Consider the following 13,039-nt stretch of genomic DNA (forward strand, 5'->3'; position numbering starts at 1 on the left):
AAACCCAATGGACTTGTTCTCCTCTCTGACACCGTTACTTATCCTGAAGTGAAATTGATTCTTTTCCAACAGATCCTCAGTTTCCTTTCGCATCCTTATTTACATGTTTCTTGTTAGAATTATGATGAATGAGTTAATAACCAGACTGCGCGATAGTCTTCCAACTTACCTGCCCTTGATGTCTACTGGATTTTGTGGATGACCTGTTTGTGCAAGTCTCATTGTGTTTCTCTAGTTTCAGAGATTCTACACCCAGTGAGAATAGTCGCTTGGTTGCCGCTTTTCTCATTGATTTTAGATATTCGGAGGAATATTATCTAACCCTTCAGCTTTGTTTGATCTCAAAGTTCAGGTGAATTATAATACAGGGTCCCCTATTTCTCCCATACAAGCTTCTTCTGTCGCATCATCAGACAATTCTCGCGCTCGTAGTGCCCTTCCATGTACTCTTTCTGCTTATCCACTCTCTCCTGTGCGTATAGCAGTGGTGCTATCATTGCAGCCTTAATGTTGTTGCTTACAATTTTAATTTCACCGAAGTTGGTTCTGAATATTCTGCATGCTGATCAGTCCTTCCGACGACCAAATCTCTTTCGATTTCTTTACTCATTTCTTGCAGCCATTTCGCCTTGGCGTTGTTACAGTTCCTGTTTATTTCAGTGCTAATAGAATTACTTTGTTGCTTTCTTGGCTTTCCTTAATTATTTCTGTACTTTCATCTTTAACTGATAACTTGCGTATTTCTTCTTTTACCTGTGTTTTCTTTGCAGTTACGTTCTTAAGTTTCCATGTTTCAGTTCTGCGACTGCCAAATGGCCAGTCGCCTTCAAGTGCATACCGTGGTATTCATTACCGCGTTATCTACAGCCTTAGACAACTTTAAAAGCTTCTCATCATTCCAGAGTACTTCAGTATCCCCCTTCTTTCCCCATTTATTCTTCCGGATGATTGTCTTCAATTTCGGTCTACTGTTCTTCATTACTAAATCGTGATGTAAGATTATATCAGCCCTTAAGTGTGACTTACAATGAAATGTTGGATATAGGAACCTCTGTCTGACCATAATGAAATCCGGCTGGCCTCTTCCCCTATCTGCGATCACTTTGAAGGCACCTATATGTAAAGTTCTCTTCTGGTACAGCGTTATTAGCATCATGCAGATTTGTGGAGCACTCGAATTTGAGGGCGATATTATGTTAGACTGCGCGGGATCTTAGTAGCACTTTAGCCGTGGTCGAAGCTCCGGCCGACCACATCTCCCCACCACAAACGAGAATCACCGTATCGTGTAATAAGCACGTCGTCATCTGCTCCTACCATCCGAAAACAAGTAATGGGCTCTCAGAAGCATTCTGTTGAGCAGTGAACCACGGTTCTGAACTACCCGGGTGACCAATGTCGGCACGTGTATATACAGTGTGTCCCTGGGGGAGTGGTAGGATTCAAGAATGGAACAGGAATAGACATTCGAAACAAAGAAAGCGTAGTAAACATGGATTCTAAAACGTATACCTTAAGAGATATGAACACTTCATCATCTTCGGTACCGTGAAACAAATCTCTTGTACTGCAAGGTCTTTGCCTTCCATATTATTGACGAAGCAGTATAGACTAAAAGAAGAAAAAAATATCTATTGGACATGGGCTCTAAAATGCATACCTGAATAGCTATAATCATTTGTTCAGCAGAGGTGATGTAGGGTGACTTTTTCCATCGGGTACAAACTCTGTGGATTCATCAACGAGAGATACGGAACAAAAAATGTCTAATGAACTGATGTCCGGCAATGCATGCTTCCCATGCTAGAGACAATTTACCCAATCATATTTTGTTACAGAGACTGCGATCCAATACGCACTGCACCATGAAGTCACAGTTACAGTACGCATGGTTTCCTCCTAGAGCGTGGTACTGTTCCTCATACGTCCTGCCCTAGCGCCCTCTCGTGCCATTAGTAATTGGTAATGCTGTGTCCTATTCACTTCTCTTGCTGACTCACGTTGTAGTGGATGTGATATAGTGTTGTGCACAATGGTTCCTTATTCAACTCATGAGCATGCCGAGATGGTGTTTACTTTTGGAAAGCCAAATGGCAACGGGCGGTGAGCATTAATGTTGCATCAGGAGACCTATCCCCGCCGACAACAACCACAACGTTCAATTTTTCTTCACTAGGAACGCACGATTCCGGGATTTGTGTCATTCATCTTATTCAAAGATGCGGCCACCTTTACGTGGAGTGTTAACTTCAACTTTCATAACAGTCATCGGTGGGATAGTATATAGAAGTCCTGGTGATAGCGAATCGTTAGCACCAGTACAGCCGGTATGTGAGGGCCGGGATTATTGGAGACCTATTTTGGGACTAATCTTCCTTCCACGTCGCCTAACAAGCCGGAACAATGGGCATTTCTTGCGTTTGACTTTGCCTCCCAGATAGCAGAAGTGCCATTGTTCATTCGAAGTGTTATTGGTCGCTACATGATGGTGCTCCCGTCCACTTCACCGTTAACGTCCGAACACATCTAAATCGTGTCTTTCCGGGTCCAGTGATAGGATGAGGGGGTCCAGTAGAACGGATGAGGGGGCTGTGTCAACAGATCTCATCACTTGCGATTTCTGATTATGGAGCCATCTCAAAAATATCCTGTATGCAAAACCTATTCCTGATGTGGAGACAATGCAGCAGCGTATTCATGCTGCCTTTGACACTGTTCGGATGGAGCGTAGCCGATGTGAACGTGTGAAGCAGAACATACCACGCCGCCTTAACGCATGTGTTGAGGCACATAGGCACATGGAAATTATTTTCAACACATACTATAAGTGTGGCTGCATGGTACAGCACGCGCTCAGACAGCAGTCTCTGTAACAATGTGTGACTGACTAAGTGGTCTCTCGCATCGAAGCCAAGCATTTCCGGACACAAGTTCATTAGAACTTGTCTGCCCCGTATCCTCTCATCACTCAGAACCAACAGTTTGTACATTGTGGAATATGTATGTTCTGCGTGTGTCTGCGTATGCGTGTGTGTTTGGTGTGTATGTGTGTGTGTGTGTGTGTGTGTGTGTAAGGAATACTCACAATATAAATAAATCTGTAAATAAACGAGCAAAAATCACAATACGCGTAAATGTTTAAATGCTAGGCAGTTGCAGAGATTAACAGAATCGTAACAGATTCCAGAAGTACGATTAATACTGTGAAAGATGAATCCCGAAATTACATGTCAAATCTCTCATGCTTACTGCTGAGGAACACGACATGATTTCGAAGAATATTCTGTTGATTTATTATAATCCCCGTGCGCTACGTAACAATAACGCAGGGCTACGTACCCACCCTTGTAAGCCTTCTTTGCTACCATTTATTTCAGTTCGTTTTTTAAATTAAAATCATTAATGAGCTATTAACATTTAATTGTCTAAAACTCTGATTTCACTCTACTAAGCTACAATACCTCACACAGATTTTTCTCGGGCTGGTTTGATTGGGATCAACATGACTCGAACTCTTGTGCCCACCTATTCATCTCAGAGTAGGATTTGCACCCCACATCCTGTTATTTGCTGGATGTCTTCCAAACTCAGTCATCCCCCACAGTCTCTATCCTCTACATTTCCCTCTAGTAACATTGAGCATATTCCTTGATGCCTTAACATATGTCCTATCATACTGTCCCTTCTACATTTCAGTGTTTTCCAAATCGTTCGCTCTTCGTGGATTCTGAGGAGAACCTCCTCATTCCTTATCTTATTAGTTCACTTGATTTTAAACATTCATCTGCAGTACAACGTCTCAAACGCCTTATCTTACTAGTTCACTTGATTTTCTACATTCATCTGTAGTACAACGTCTCGAACGCCTCGATTCTCTGCTGTTCCTTTACATATTGAATATTATCCGTGTTTCCGTATACCTTTCGACTATGTTTCTCAGAACTTCCCCTAGACCCGGCCACCTCTCGCACAGGACCTGGTTGCTTACTGCAATTCAAAGTGGTGGTCGCCCTACGTTAATCAGTATCGGGCATCAGCAATATCTCATACATCGCATAAGTCGTGTACGCCAACTATTTTATACAGGATACATATAAATAAATACATGAACTAGGTTTTTTTATTTCTCTTATGGGTATATTACCCCTAGAATATATGCAGAAACAGTTCAAATCAACCCTTTCTGAACAAAGTTTTCAGGAGGTTTAGTTCACACGGCTGCGATCACTATGGGACTTAACATCTGAGGCCATCAGTCCCCTAGACTTAGAATTACTTTAACCTAACTTACCTAAGGACATCACACACATCCATGTCCGAAGCACTATTCGAACCTGCGACGGTAGCAGTTGCACGGTTTCGGACTGAAGCGCCTGGAACCGCTCGGCCACAACGGCCGGCTCAGGAAGTTTCCCTACCAATTCTGTCCCAAATATTTCCAGTTGCGATTTCATTTGCCTCACAGAAAAAGTTTCATCTACCAAGAGCCCTTGGAATGAGAGCCAAATTAATTAATGGCCAAATCGGTATAAGCAATAACTCGCTGATCATGTTACCACTAAAACAACAACAAATAGAAGTGTAGACATAACCAGCCTAAATAATTAATTAATTTCCCCCTCCCTCCACCCCCCCTCTCTCTCTCTCTCTCTCTCTCTCTCTCTCACACACACACACACACACACACAGGCGCGCGCGTGCGTACAAAACAAAAAATTCACTCATACGAAGAATAACGTACTCACATACAACAACACACACAAGACACATACGCACACATAACGAATGAACAAATATCAAACCACACATACGCAACACAAACAAAAATATAAAACGCACAGTGACAGTTGGTAACACTACACAGAGTAAAGAAACACAAATTCAATACAATCTCATGTTACACCAAACGAAAGTTTGAACTCACGAAAATTGTGCAGCCACAGTTGTTTCCAACCTGTAAAACAAGACAGTAACACAAGAGAAAACGTGACGTCTTAATATACTTTTAACTACTACGTAATGGATTTATTATATACATAAAAACAAACGTTTATTACAGGCCACTGAAGATGCTTCATTTATAAAAGTGAAACGCTTTCATTCAGTTGTAGCTGTAGAGACGAGATACCTGCATGAATAATAATTTATTGGGATACAGAGGAAGAGTCTTATCAGCTTTGGTGAATGTCTCTTTTACAATCGTTATACGTTATAAGTGTCTATTCGGTTGGTTGCCCTACAGGCTTCCTGAACGCCAATACGGATGTGTACCTGCGGTCGCCGGCCAACTACGGGCTGATGGACCAGATCGCGGCGCTGCACTGGATCCAGGAGAACATCGCCGTCTTCGGCGGCGACCCCACCAACGTGACGCTGGTGGGGCACGGCACGGGCGCAGCCTGCGTCCACCTGCTCATGACGTCCAGCGCCGTGCCGGACGGTGAGCTGCTGCTGATGATGATACTGAAGATGATGATTGTTACAATAAGTATTGTTGTGACTGACGATTCTCAATTTTTCACAAGCACAACTTCTGTTGATGTAAGTTCGCAAGGTTGATGACAGGTCAACAAACAAAGGTTAACAGTAATTATGCCAGTAAATGTCTCCTAATTGAAGCAAACGAAACTTCACTTCTAATTTTCCACAAAGGTTCGTGGTAACACACACACACACACACACACACACACACACACACACACACACACACATACACTAGAAACAGTCCAATTCAGAGACGACGACGTTATCTTCAACGGTCGCAGTACACGAGGTTGCCATCCGGCGTGAACTGAACTTCGGGGCTGGTTCTAGTCCCTAACTAGCTGTCTCCAACCAATAGGGTTTTGGCGTAGTGATACTTGCTGTAGGTCGTGGCTCGAGCTCCCCCTGCGGGAAGTAGTGTTCGGAATGCCTGTTTCCATTATCTTGTATGTAAATAGCCGGAGTTTACCATTGTACTTTTGGTACGCCTTGGGCATAGACAACCTCTTCCTCTTTGGTGTAATATGGGTTGCCGACCCTCAGGGGCTCCCTTAGCTCCGGTATAACAAGTATAATTTTGTGTTTACTGGTCGTTGAGAGCCAACGCGACAAGCCCCAAATAAGTTATCCCAAGGAGCTTCATTTTGTTTCTAAGGTCGACGTCGAGATGTTCTGCCTATCTGCAGGTGGTTAGAGGCGTTGTAGTACAGTATAACAATTGTCAGCAGCATATCATTTGCTTCCACACTGTACGCACATAAAACGGTGCAAACAGTTTAAAAATATCTTAAGCAGTACAGGAGCGGATGACATGTTGCTGACAATTGTGACACTGTATTGAAATAATGAAATCCGAAATCAGTCGTGACAATAAAATTAAGCTTGTTCAAAGTATTTGTGGCTTGTAGCGTTAGCTTTCAATGACGCGTTTTGGGGCGCTTCATCAGGTTCATTAGAAATTCTTCAGTGTCCGTATTTTCTGGGACGTGTGTGGATAAGTGGTAAAACAGTAAAGTTACCAACGATGAATACACAAAAATATTTTAGAGACGCAAATACTCACACAAATACTAAAATATTATTTACGAGCAATTCTAAAAATTACTACAGAAAGAGAAATTCAATAACGCGAACTGCACTGTCCTGTCACATAAGTGTGACCACTGTCGAAAGCCTAAATATCTACCTTTTGAAGCGCGAACCGCTGCGAGATGTTCAGGAAGAGAGTGAGTGACAACTACCGACAGGGATGTGGAGCCATGCCGAGACCAGTGCTGTGGCCAGATGATCTAGGTTTCTCGTTTTCAGGATCCACAGCGCGAACAACCCGATCGACATGGTCGAATATATTTTCGACTAAGTCTAAGACCGGGGACTCTGGTGGCCAGGGGAGAGCGGTAATCTCATCCTGCTGCTGAAACTTCCTGTAGATTAAAACTGAGTGCCGGACTGAGGCTCGAACTCGGGACCTTTGCCTTTCACAGGCAAGTGCTCTACCATCTGAGCTACCCAAGCACGACTCACGCCCTGTTGTCACAGCTTTACTTCCGCCTGTACCTCATCTGCTGGTGCTCTTCAAACCACAGACTGTGAAACAGTTTGCGTTAAACACAACTACAAGTGGTGTTAAACATGGACAGTAATACAAGTACCAATGTAAAGAAAGACTTAACTATTGAAACTACAGTCTATATGGAATACAAAGACAATTTCAACAAAATAAAAGAACTTTATGAATACAGGAAATTGGGAATTTGTAGGAAGAGACAGTGTGGTAAGGAATGAACAAAAAAGATGATTATATAAAGTTTAGAAGAGGGGAAGTGTTTAGCTGTGTCTGGTCATTTAGGATTAGATCTGGACTCTGAGCAAGATATTTGTTAATTTCGAGGGTTTCTAGCAGGTTTAGTTTAAGGCCTTTGTTTACTAGGTGAAGTACACAGGACACGGGCAGGTAGTTGTGACCCTCACTCAGTACATGCTCAGCAAATGCAGAGTCTGAATTCTGCAACCTCCAGCTGCGTTCATGTTCAGCCAGCGTAGTTGCGATGTCTCTGCCTGACTGACCAATGTAAAATTTGTCAGAATCAGAACAGGTGATTCTGTATACCCCACTGTTGTCTAATAACTGGATCTTATCTTTGCTATTTAAAACACACTCGGCTGTCGTTTTCCTGACATAATAGGAAAGCCTACACTGGCAGGATTTTAGTGCTTTGGCAACAATCTGTGATACCTCACGTATAAATGGTAGTGTACACTACTTCTTGCAGACAGTGGATGGGGAAGAAGGTGGGGCATAGAGGAGGGGTTTAATTTTCCGTTTTTGTTTCCTGTGGAAGAGATTGTAGCCATTGGCTGTGGCAATAAATTTTATTGTACCTAACTATGCTTTAAAATCATCTCGGGACATGTAGAACAAAAGCAAACTGGTGCTTTTCATTTATTACATTTTCAGACTCTTACTACTCTTGCCTCGCCTTCGGTTTAAATAGATGACAAGTTCCCATTTAAATTTACTTCTGCCCCCTCCTTCAAATGTAAGATGTGCTGAGTTAGTATGTGGCATCTGGTGAAATGTACACACGAGCCATCACTGATTGGGGATTCCAGTCAGAAGCTATGTCTTACAGACCTTCCCTATTTTCGGGCAGTTCTGGGTCACGCTGTCCAGTCGTAGCGATCGGTCCCAGATGGCTACAGTCGGATAGCTGGACTCACTGATCGCAAGTCATGATTCATCACTGCTATCCATTGTTCCTCCCACTTATGCGTATCTCCCTGCCTCAATAGCAAGCTGACTCTCTGCAGGGGAACGGCACATTGTGTTCTCCGTAAGCTTCTCCAGAAGTTTGAATTGTTTACTCGTTTCCGCATATTTTCACATGTCCTGGTACCCAGCAGAAAGGTTTATGTTTTTCTTCTAAGCGTAGATGTAGAAGGTTGTCCTGGATTGTCTTCTGCTGGAGACATTCGCTGCTACGCCTGTAGCGTACTATGGGACCAGAGCCAGGCAGTATCTTCTTGCTATGAAGACACGTCATCTGTTCGCACAGCTTCAAGATTTACGCTGGCCAACACTAAGGGAAGTGTATTCATATTTTAGACGAACACTAATGATAGGTTGCCGAACAAGTGTGAACACCCACAGAACCGCCTTAGTATTATGCTCTGGTGGTACCACACATATAGAAGATATTTCAAAGAAAATCGTATTTAAAAACCAAAGAGAGCTACTAATGAACAAACCTTAATTCATCTTGCTTTTAATCATCAGTGTATGCTCTGGTGTAAGTGTAATGTCTATCTTAATGAGGAAAATCTTGTAGAAAGGGCAACCACAGCTGTGACTAACCATCTTCGAGATTAAGTAGCCGCTTCAGCTGTATTTAAGCTGATTATTTTCAGATTCAAAGAGGTTTCGAGGCACTAGAAACCACTTCCTCATTTATACGTAACTTACTCGTAGGAAATACGTGGTTGGGAACACTGAACCCAACTTTTGCCATCAGGCGTAACTAATAAACTGGTAAATGGTGGCCGTGCGGTTAAAGGCGCTGCAGTCTGGAACCGCAAGACCGCTACGGTCGCAGGTTCGAATCCCGCCTCGGGCATGGATATTTGTGATGTCCTTAGGTTAGTTAGGTTTAACTAGTTCTAAGTTCTAGGGGACTAATGACCTCTGCAGTTGAGTCCCATAGTGCTCAGAGCCATTTGAACCATTTTTGGTAAATGGTGGTACGTCAAGCAATCAAAATAAGCCAGACGTAGGGATCCAAATCCAAAAACGTCGGTGGATCCACAGCTCAAGTCTATGCCTATTCCCAGAGCACGGGAAGCGACCACGTGCTGTGAAACAATAATTTAATACCAAAATGAGATTTTCACTTTGCAGCGGAGTGTGCGCTGATATGAAACTTCCTGGCAGAATAAAACTGTGAGCCGCGTGGGATTAGCCGAGCGGTTTAAGGCGCTGCAGTCATGGACTGTGCTGCTGGTCCCGACGGTGGTTAGAGTCCTCCCTCGGGCATGGGTGTGTGTGTTTGTCCGTAGGATAATTTAGCTTAAGTAGTGTGTAAGCTTAAGGACTGATGACCTTAGCAGTTAAGTCCCATAAGATTTCACACACATTTGAACATTTTTTTAAAACTGTGTACCGGACCGAGACTCGAGCTCGGGACCGTTGCCTTTGCCTTTGCAAAGATCCCGAGTTCGAGTCTCGGTCCGGCACACAGTTTTAATGTGCCGGGAAGTTTCAGTAATCTAATAGCCGGGTCTAGAGTGCATTCCCCTTGGAATAATCTCACAACTAAAATAATTCTTGTACCCTTTGCGACCTAAGGGCAGACCTTCATGTGGATCCCGTAAAATCTAGTTTCACACAGTCGGCTCGTACACCAGTCTTTCCACTGGTGGACGAGCACCAGTATGGTATTGAAGCAATTGTGACTTCAGTAGCCTTGTCTCACGAAATGTGTTGCCACCTAGTGTTAAACGTTGGCTCACAAACCTCAGTACGGAAGTGGCCAGTCTATTGGTTCACCAATTCGAACATTTTTAAATACGAGGATCCAAACACCATGCACCAAAAATCGAACCAATATAGCACAAAGTCTCTATAAAACGCGCATACTGGTTAGGCGCGGTCCCCATTCACCATGACTCATATGTGTTAAAATATTCAGAGCGCTCAGGTATCGTGCTTTCATGTCCCTAAGATGCGAAAGCCGCTTTCAGTCAGGCTGCGATAGATGTACCTTTTTATTTTCATATTTTACTCTTTATACTGTACCGATTTAGTACTGGGTGTTTTAATTACACTCCCATAAAATTACTCTCTGACAGACAAGTCTCCGACTGTCATCTAATTTATTTCTTACAATCCACAAGTTAAGTTTATTGCTTTCGTAATTATACAATTCCAACACATGCTGTCCATCCGAATCGTAACCGATGCACTACAAAGCTAGTTCTCTGCACTTGTATCAAGTGCACACTATTCTTTTCATTGCAGTAATCTGCTCCTCTTCGTACTTTGGTCACGCTTTCTCAAAGAAAGATAAAATCTGTTTACAGAAAAGGTCAAGCACTGTCCACATACATGAACATACTCTTAAGAAAAGAATTTCACTTATAGTGTTATATTTTCCAAGATCTAAAATGTAGAGCTATAAGTGAAATTCTTTTACAAATAAAAGAAGCAAGTCATATTAACATTAGTTTTACCTTACAAATACATTAAATACAATTGTTTCTATTCACATGTAGTAGCTAATTATACAGGGTGGTCCATTGATCGCGATCGGGCCAAATATCTCACGAAATAAGCGTCAAACGAAAAAACTACAAAGAACGAAACTTGTCTAGTTTGAAGGGGAAAACCAGATGGCGCTATGGTTGGCCCGCTAGATGGCGCTGCCATAGGTCAAACGGATAACAACTGTGTTTTTTTAAATAGGAACTCCCATTTATTATTACATATTCGTGTAGTACGTAAAGACATATAAATGTTTTAGTTGGACCACTTTTTTCGCATTATGAAAGATGGCGCTGTAATAGTCATAAACATATGGCTCACAATTTTTGACAAACAGTTGGTAACAGGTAGGTTTTTTAAATTGAAATACAGAACGTAGGTACGTTCGAACATTTTATTTCGGTTGTTCCAATGTGATACATGTACCTTTGTGAATTTATCATTTCTGAGAACGCATGCTGTTACAGCGTGATTACCTGTAAATAACTTCCGTAGTGTTCGCCCATGCATTGACAATGCACTGACGCATGTTGTCAGGCGTTGTCGGTGGATCACGATAGAAAATATCCTTCAACGTTTCCCACACAAAGAAATCTGGGGCCGTCGGATCCGGTGAACGTGCGGGCCATGGTATGGTGCTTCGACGACAAATCCACCTCTAATGAAATATCCTATTCAATACCGCTTCAACTGCACGCGAGCTATGTGCCGGACATCCATCATGTTAGAAGTACATCGCCATTCTCTCATGCAGTGAAACATCTTGTAGCGACAGCAGCTAAAACACCTACTTGGGCATCATCATTTGTTGCCGGTCGTGGTTGACGTTTGAAATGTGGCTGAACACTTCCTGCTTCCTTAAATAACGTAACTACCCGGCGAACGGTCCGGACACTTGAATGATGTCGTCCACGATACCGAGCAGCATACATAACACACTCCCGCTGGGCATTTTGATCACAATAGCCATACATCAACACGATATCGACCTTTTCCGCAATTTGTAAACGGTCCATTTTAACACGGGTAATGTATCACGAAGCAAATGCCGTCCGCACTGGCGGAATGTTACGTGATACCACGTAGTTATAAGTTTGTGACTATTACAGCCCCATCTATCACGAAGCGAAAAAAGTGGTCCAACTAAAACATTCATATTTCTTTACGTATTACACGAATATGTAATAAAAAGTGGGGGTTCCTATTTAAGAAAACGCACTTGATATCCGTTTGACCTATGGCTGCGCCATCTAGCGGGCCAGCCATAGCGTCATCTGGTTTCCCCATTCAAGTTAGACGAGTTTCGTTCTTTGTAGTTTTTTCGTTTGATGCTTATTTCTTGAGATATTTGGCCGGTCACTATCAATGGACCACGCTGTATAAACTAATTTTAGACTCAGTTCTATAGTTTTATGTCTCAAATTTCCTTATGCTATTGTAATAAAATTGGAACTATTGAACGAAGTAAAACAATTAAAAGATCAGGATACACATCAATACGCAAAAGAAAATATCTGCAGAATTTCCTACAAATAATTAAAACTCACTTGTTGATCAGTGTAAAGAAACGAATTTCGTAACAGACAGGAAAGAAAGGAAGGTAACAATATGAATATCAGAACTCAGAAATTTTTGAAAATAATTTTCTTGTAAAACTGACTAACGAAGATACGAGTATTTTTACAACAAGTCATGGTGCAGCAGGACGTGTCTAAAATTCTGTCTTCGAGAGATACTTACTTTTGTTTTGAATATTTATAGTAGCCAATGTTTATTTAACGATTATTTCCATCTAAGTAAGAACTCGTGCAAAGTTTTATCACCAAGAAGACGTAAAAAGTATTTTATTTTATTTTGACAAATTTAGTTTCGAAATCATAGAAAGTATGTATGATGAGATACTGCGTGAGCAGGATCCGTAGTAGCAATAATAAAAAATTTCAAATACAGTAACGATCAGTATGTATTCGTTCTAGGCCTCTAAGTATTTTAGGCTACACATGGTTATGGGTGAATCTGTTTTCCCCTGCGGCACACAATGCGCGAAGTACTGCACAATTTTCGTTGAAAAGTAAAAATAAAACTACGTATTCAATTTTTTATAAGGCAGATAACGATTCTCTTTTAGATACATCAGATTCGTGTTCCAAAACACAAACGAAAAGTAGTGGGAACCTTCGCGTGATGCCCGATACGCGTGCCAGTGAGGTCATATTTCGTTGCCGGCTTATCTGCATCATTTTCTCCCTGAAGCCATTGTTCCCTGAGGTTTCCCCATCACTGATGGGGTTCCATTGG

The 13,039-nt window shown here is 42.2% G+C and overlaps 1 protein-coding gene across 1 annotated transcript in view; it reads left to right on the forward strand.

Moving 5' to 3' along the window:
- The window catches only part of LOC126456587 (neuroligin-2-like), a 137,461-nt gene that overhangs the window by 21,717 nt on the left and 102,705 nt on the right, over window positions 1–13,039 (forward strand). Inside the window, exon 3 of the mRNA XM_050092333.1 lies at window positions 5,243–5,440. Coding sequence (XP_049948290.1) covers window positions 5,243–5,440 — 198 coding nt within the window. The remainder of the gene's footprint in view (window positions 1–5,242; window positions 5,441–13,039) is intronic.

The sequence above is a fragment of the Schistocerca serialis genome, chromosome 2, assembly GCF_023864345.2.
Source record: "Schistocerca serialis cubense isolate TAMUIC-IGC-003099 chromosome 2, iqSchSeri2.2, whole genome shotgun sequence".
NCBI classification, from domain to species: Eukaryota; Metazoa; Arthropoda; class Insecta; order Orthoptera; family Acrididae; genus Schistocerca; species Schistocerca serialis.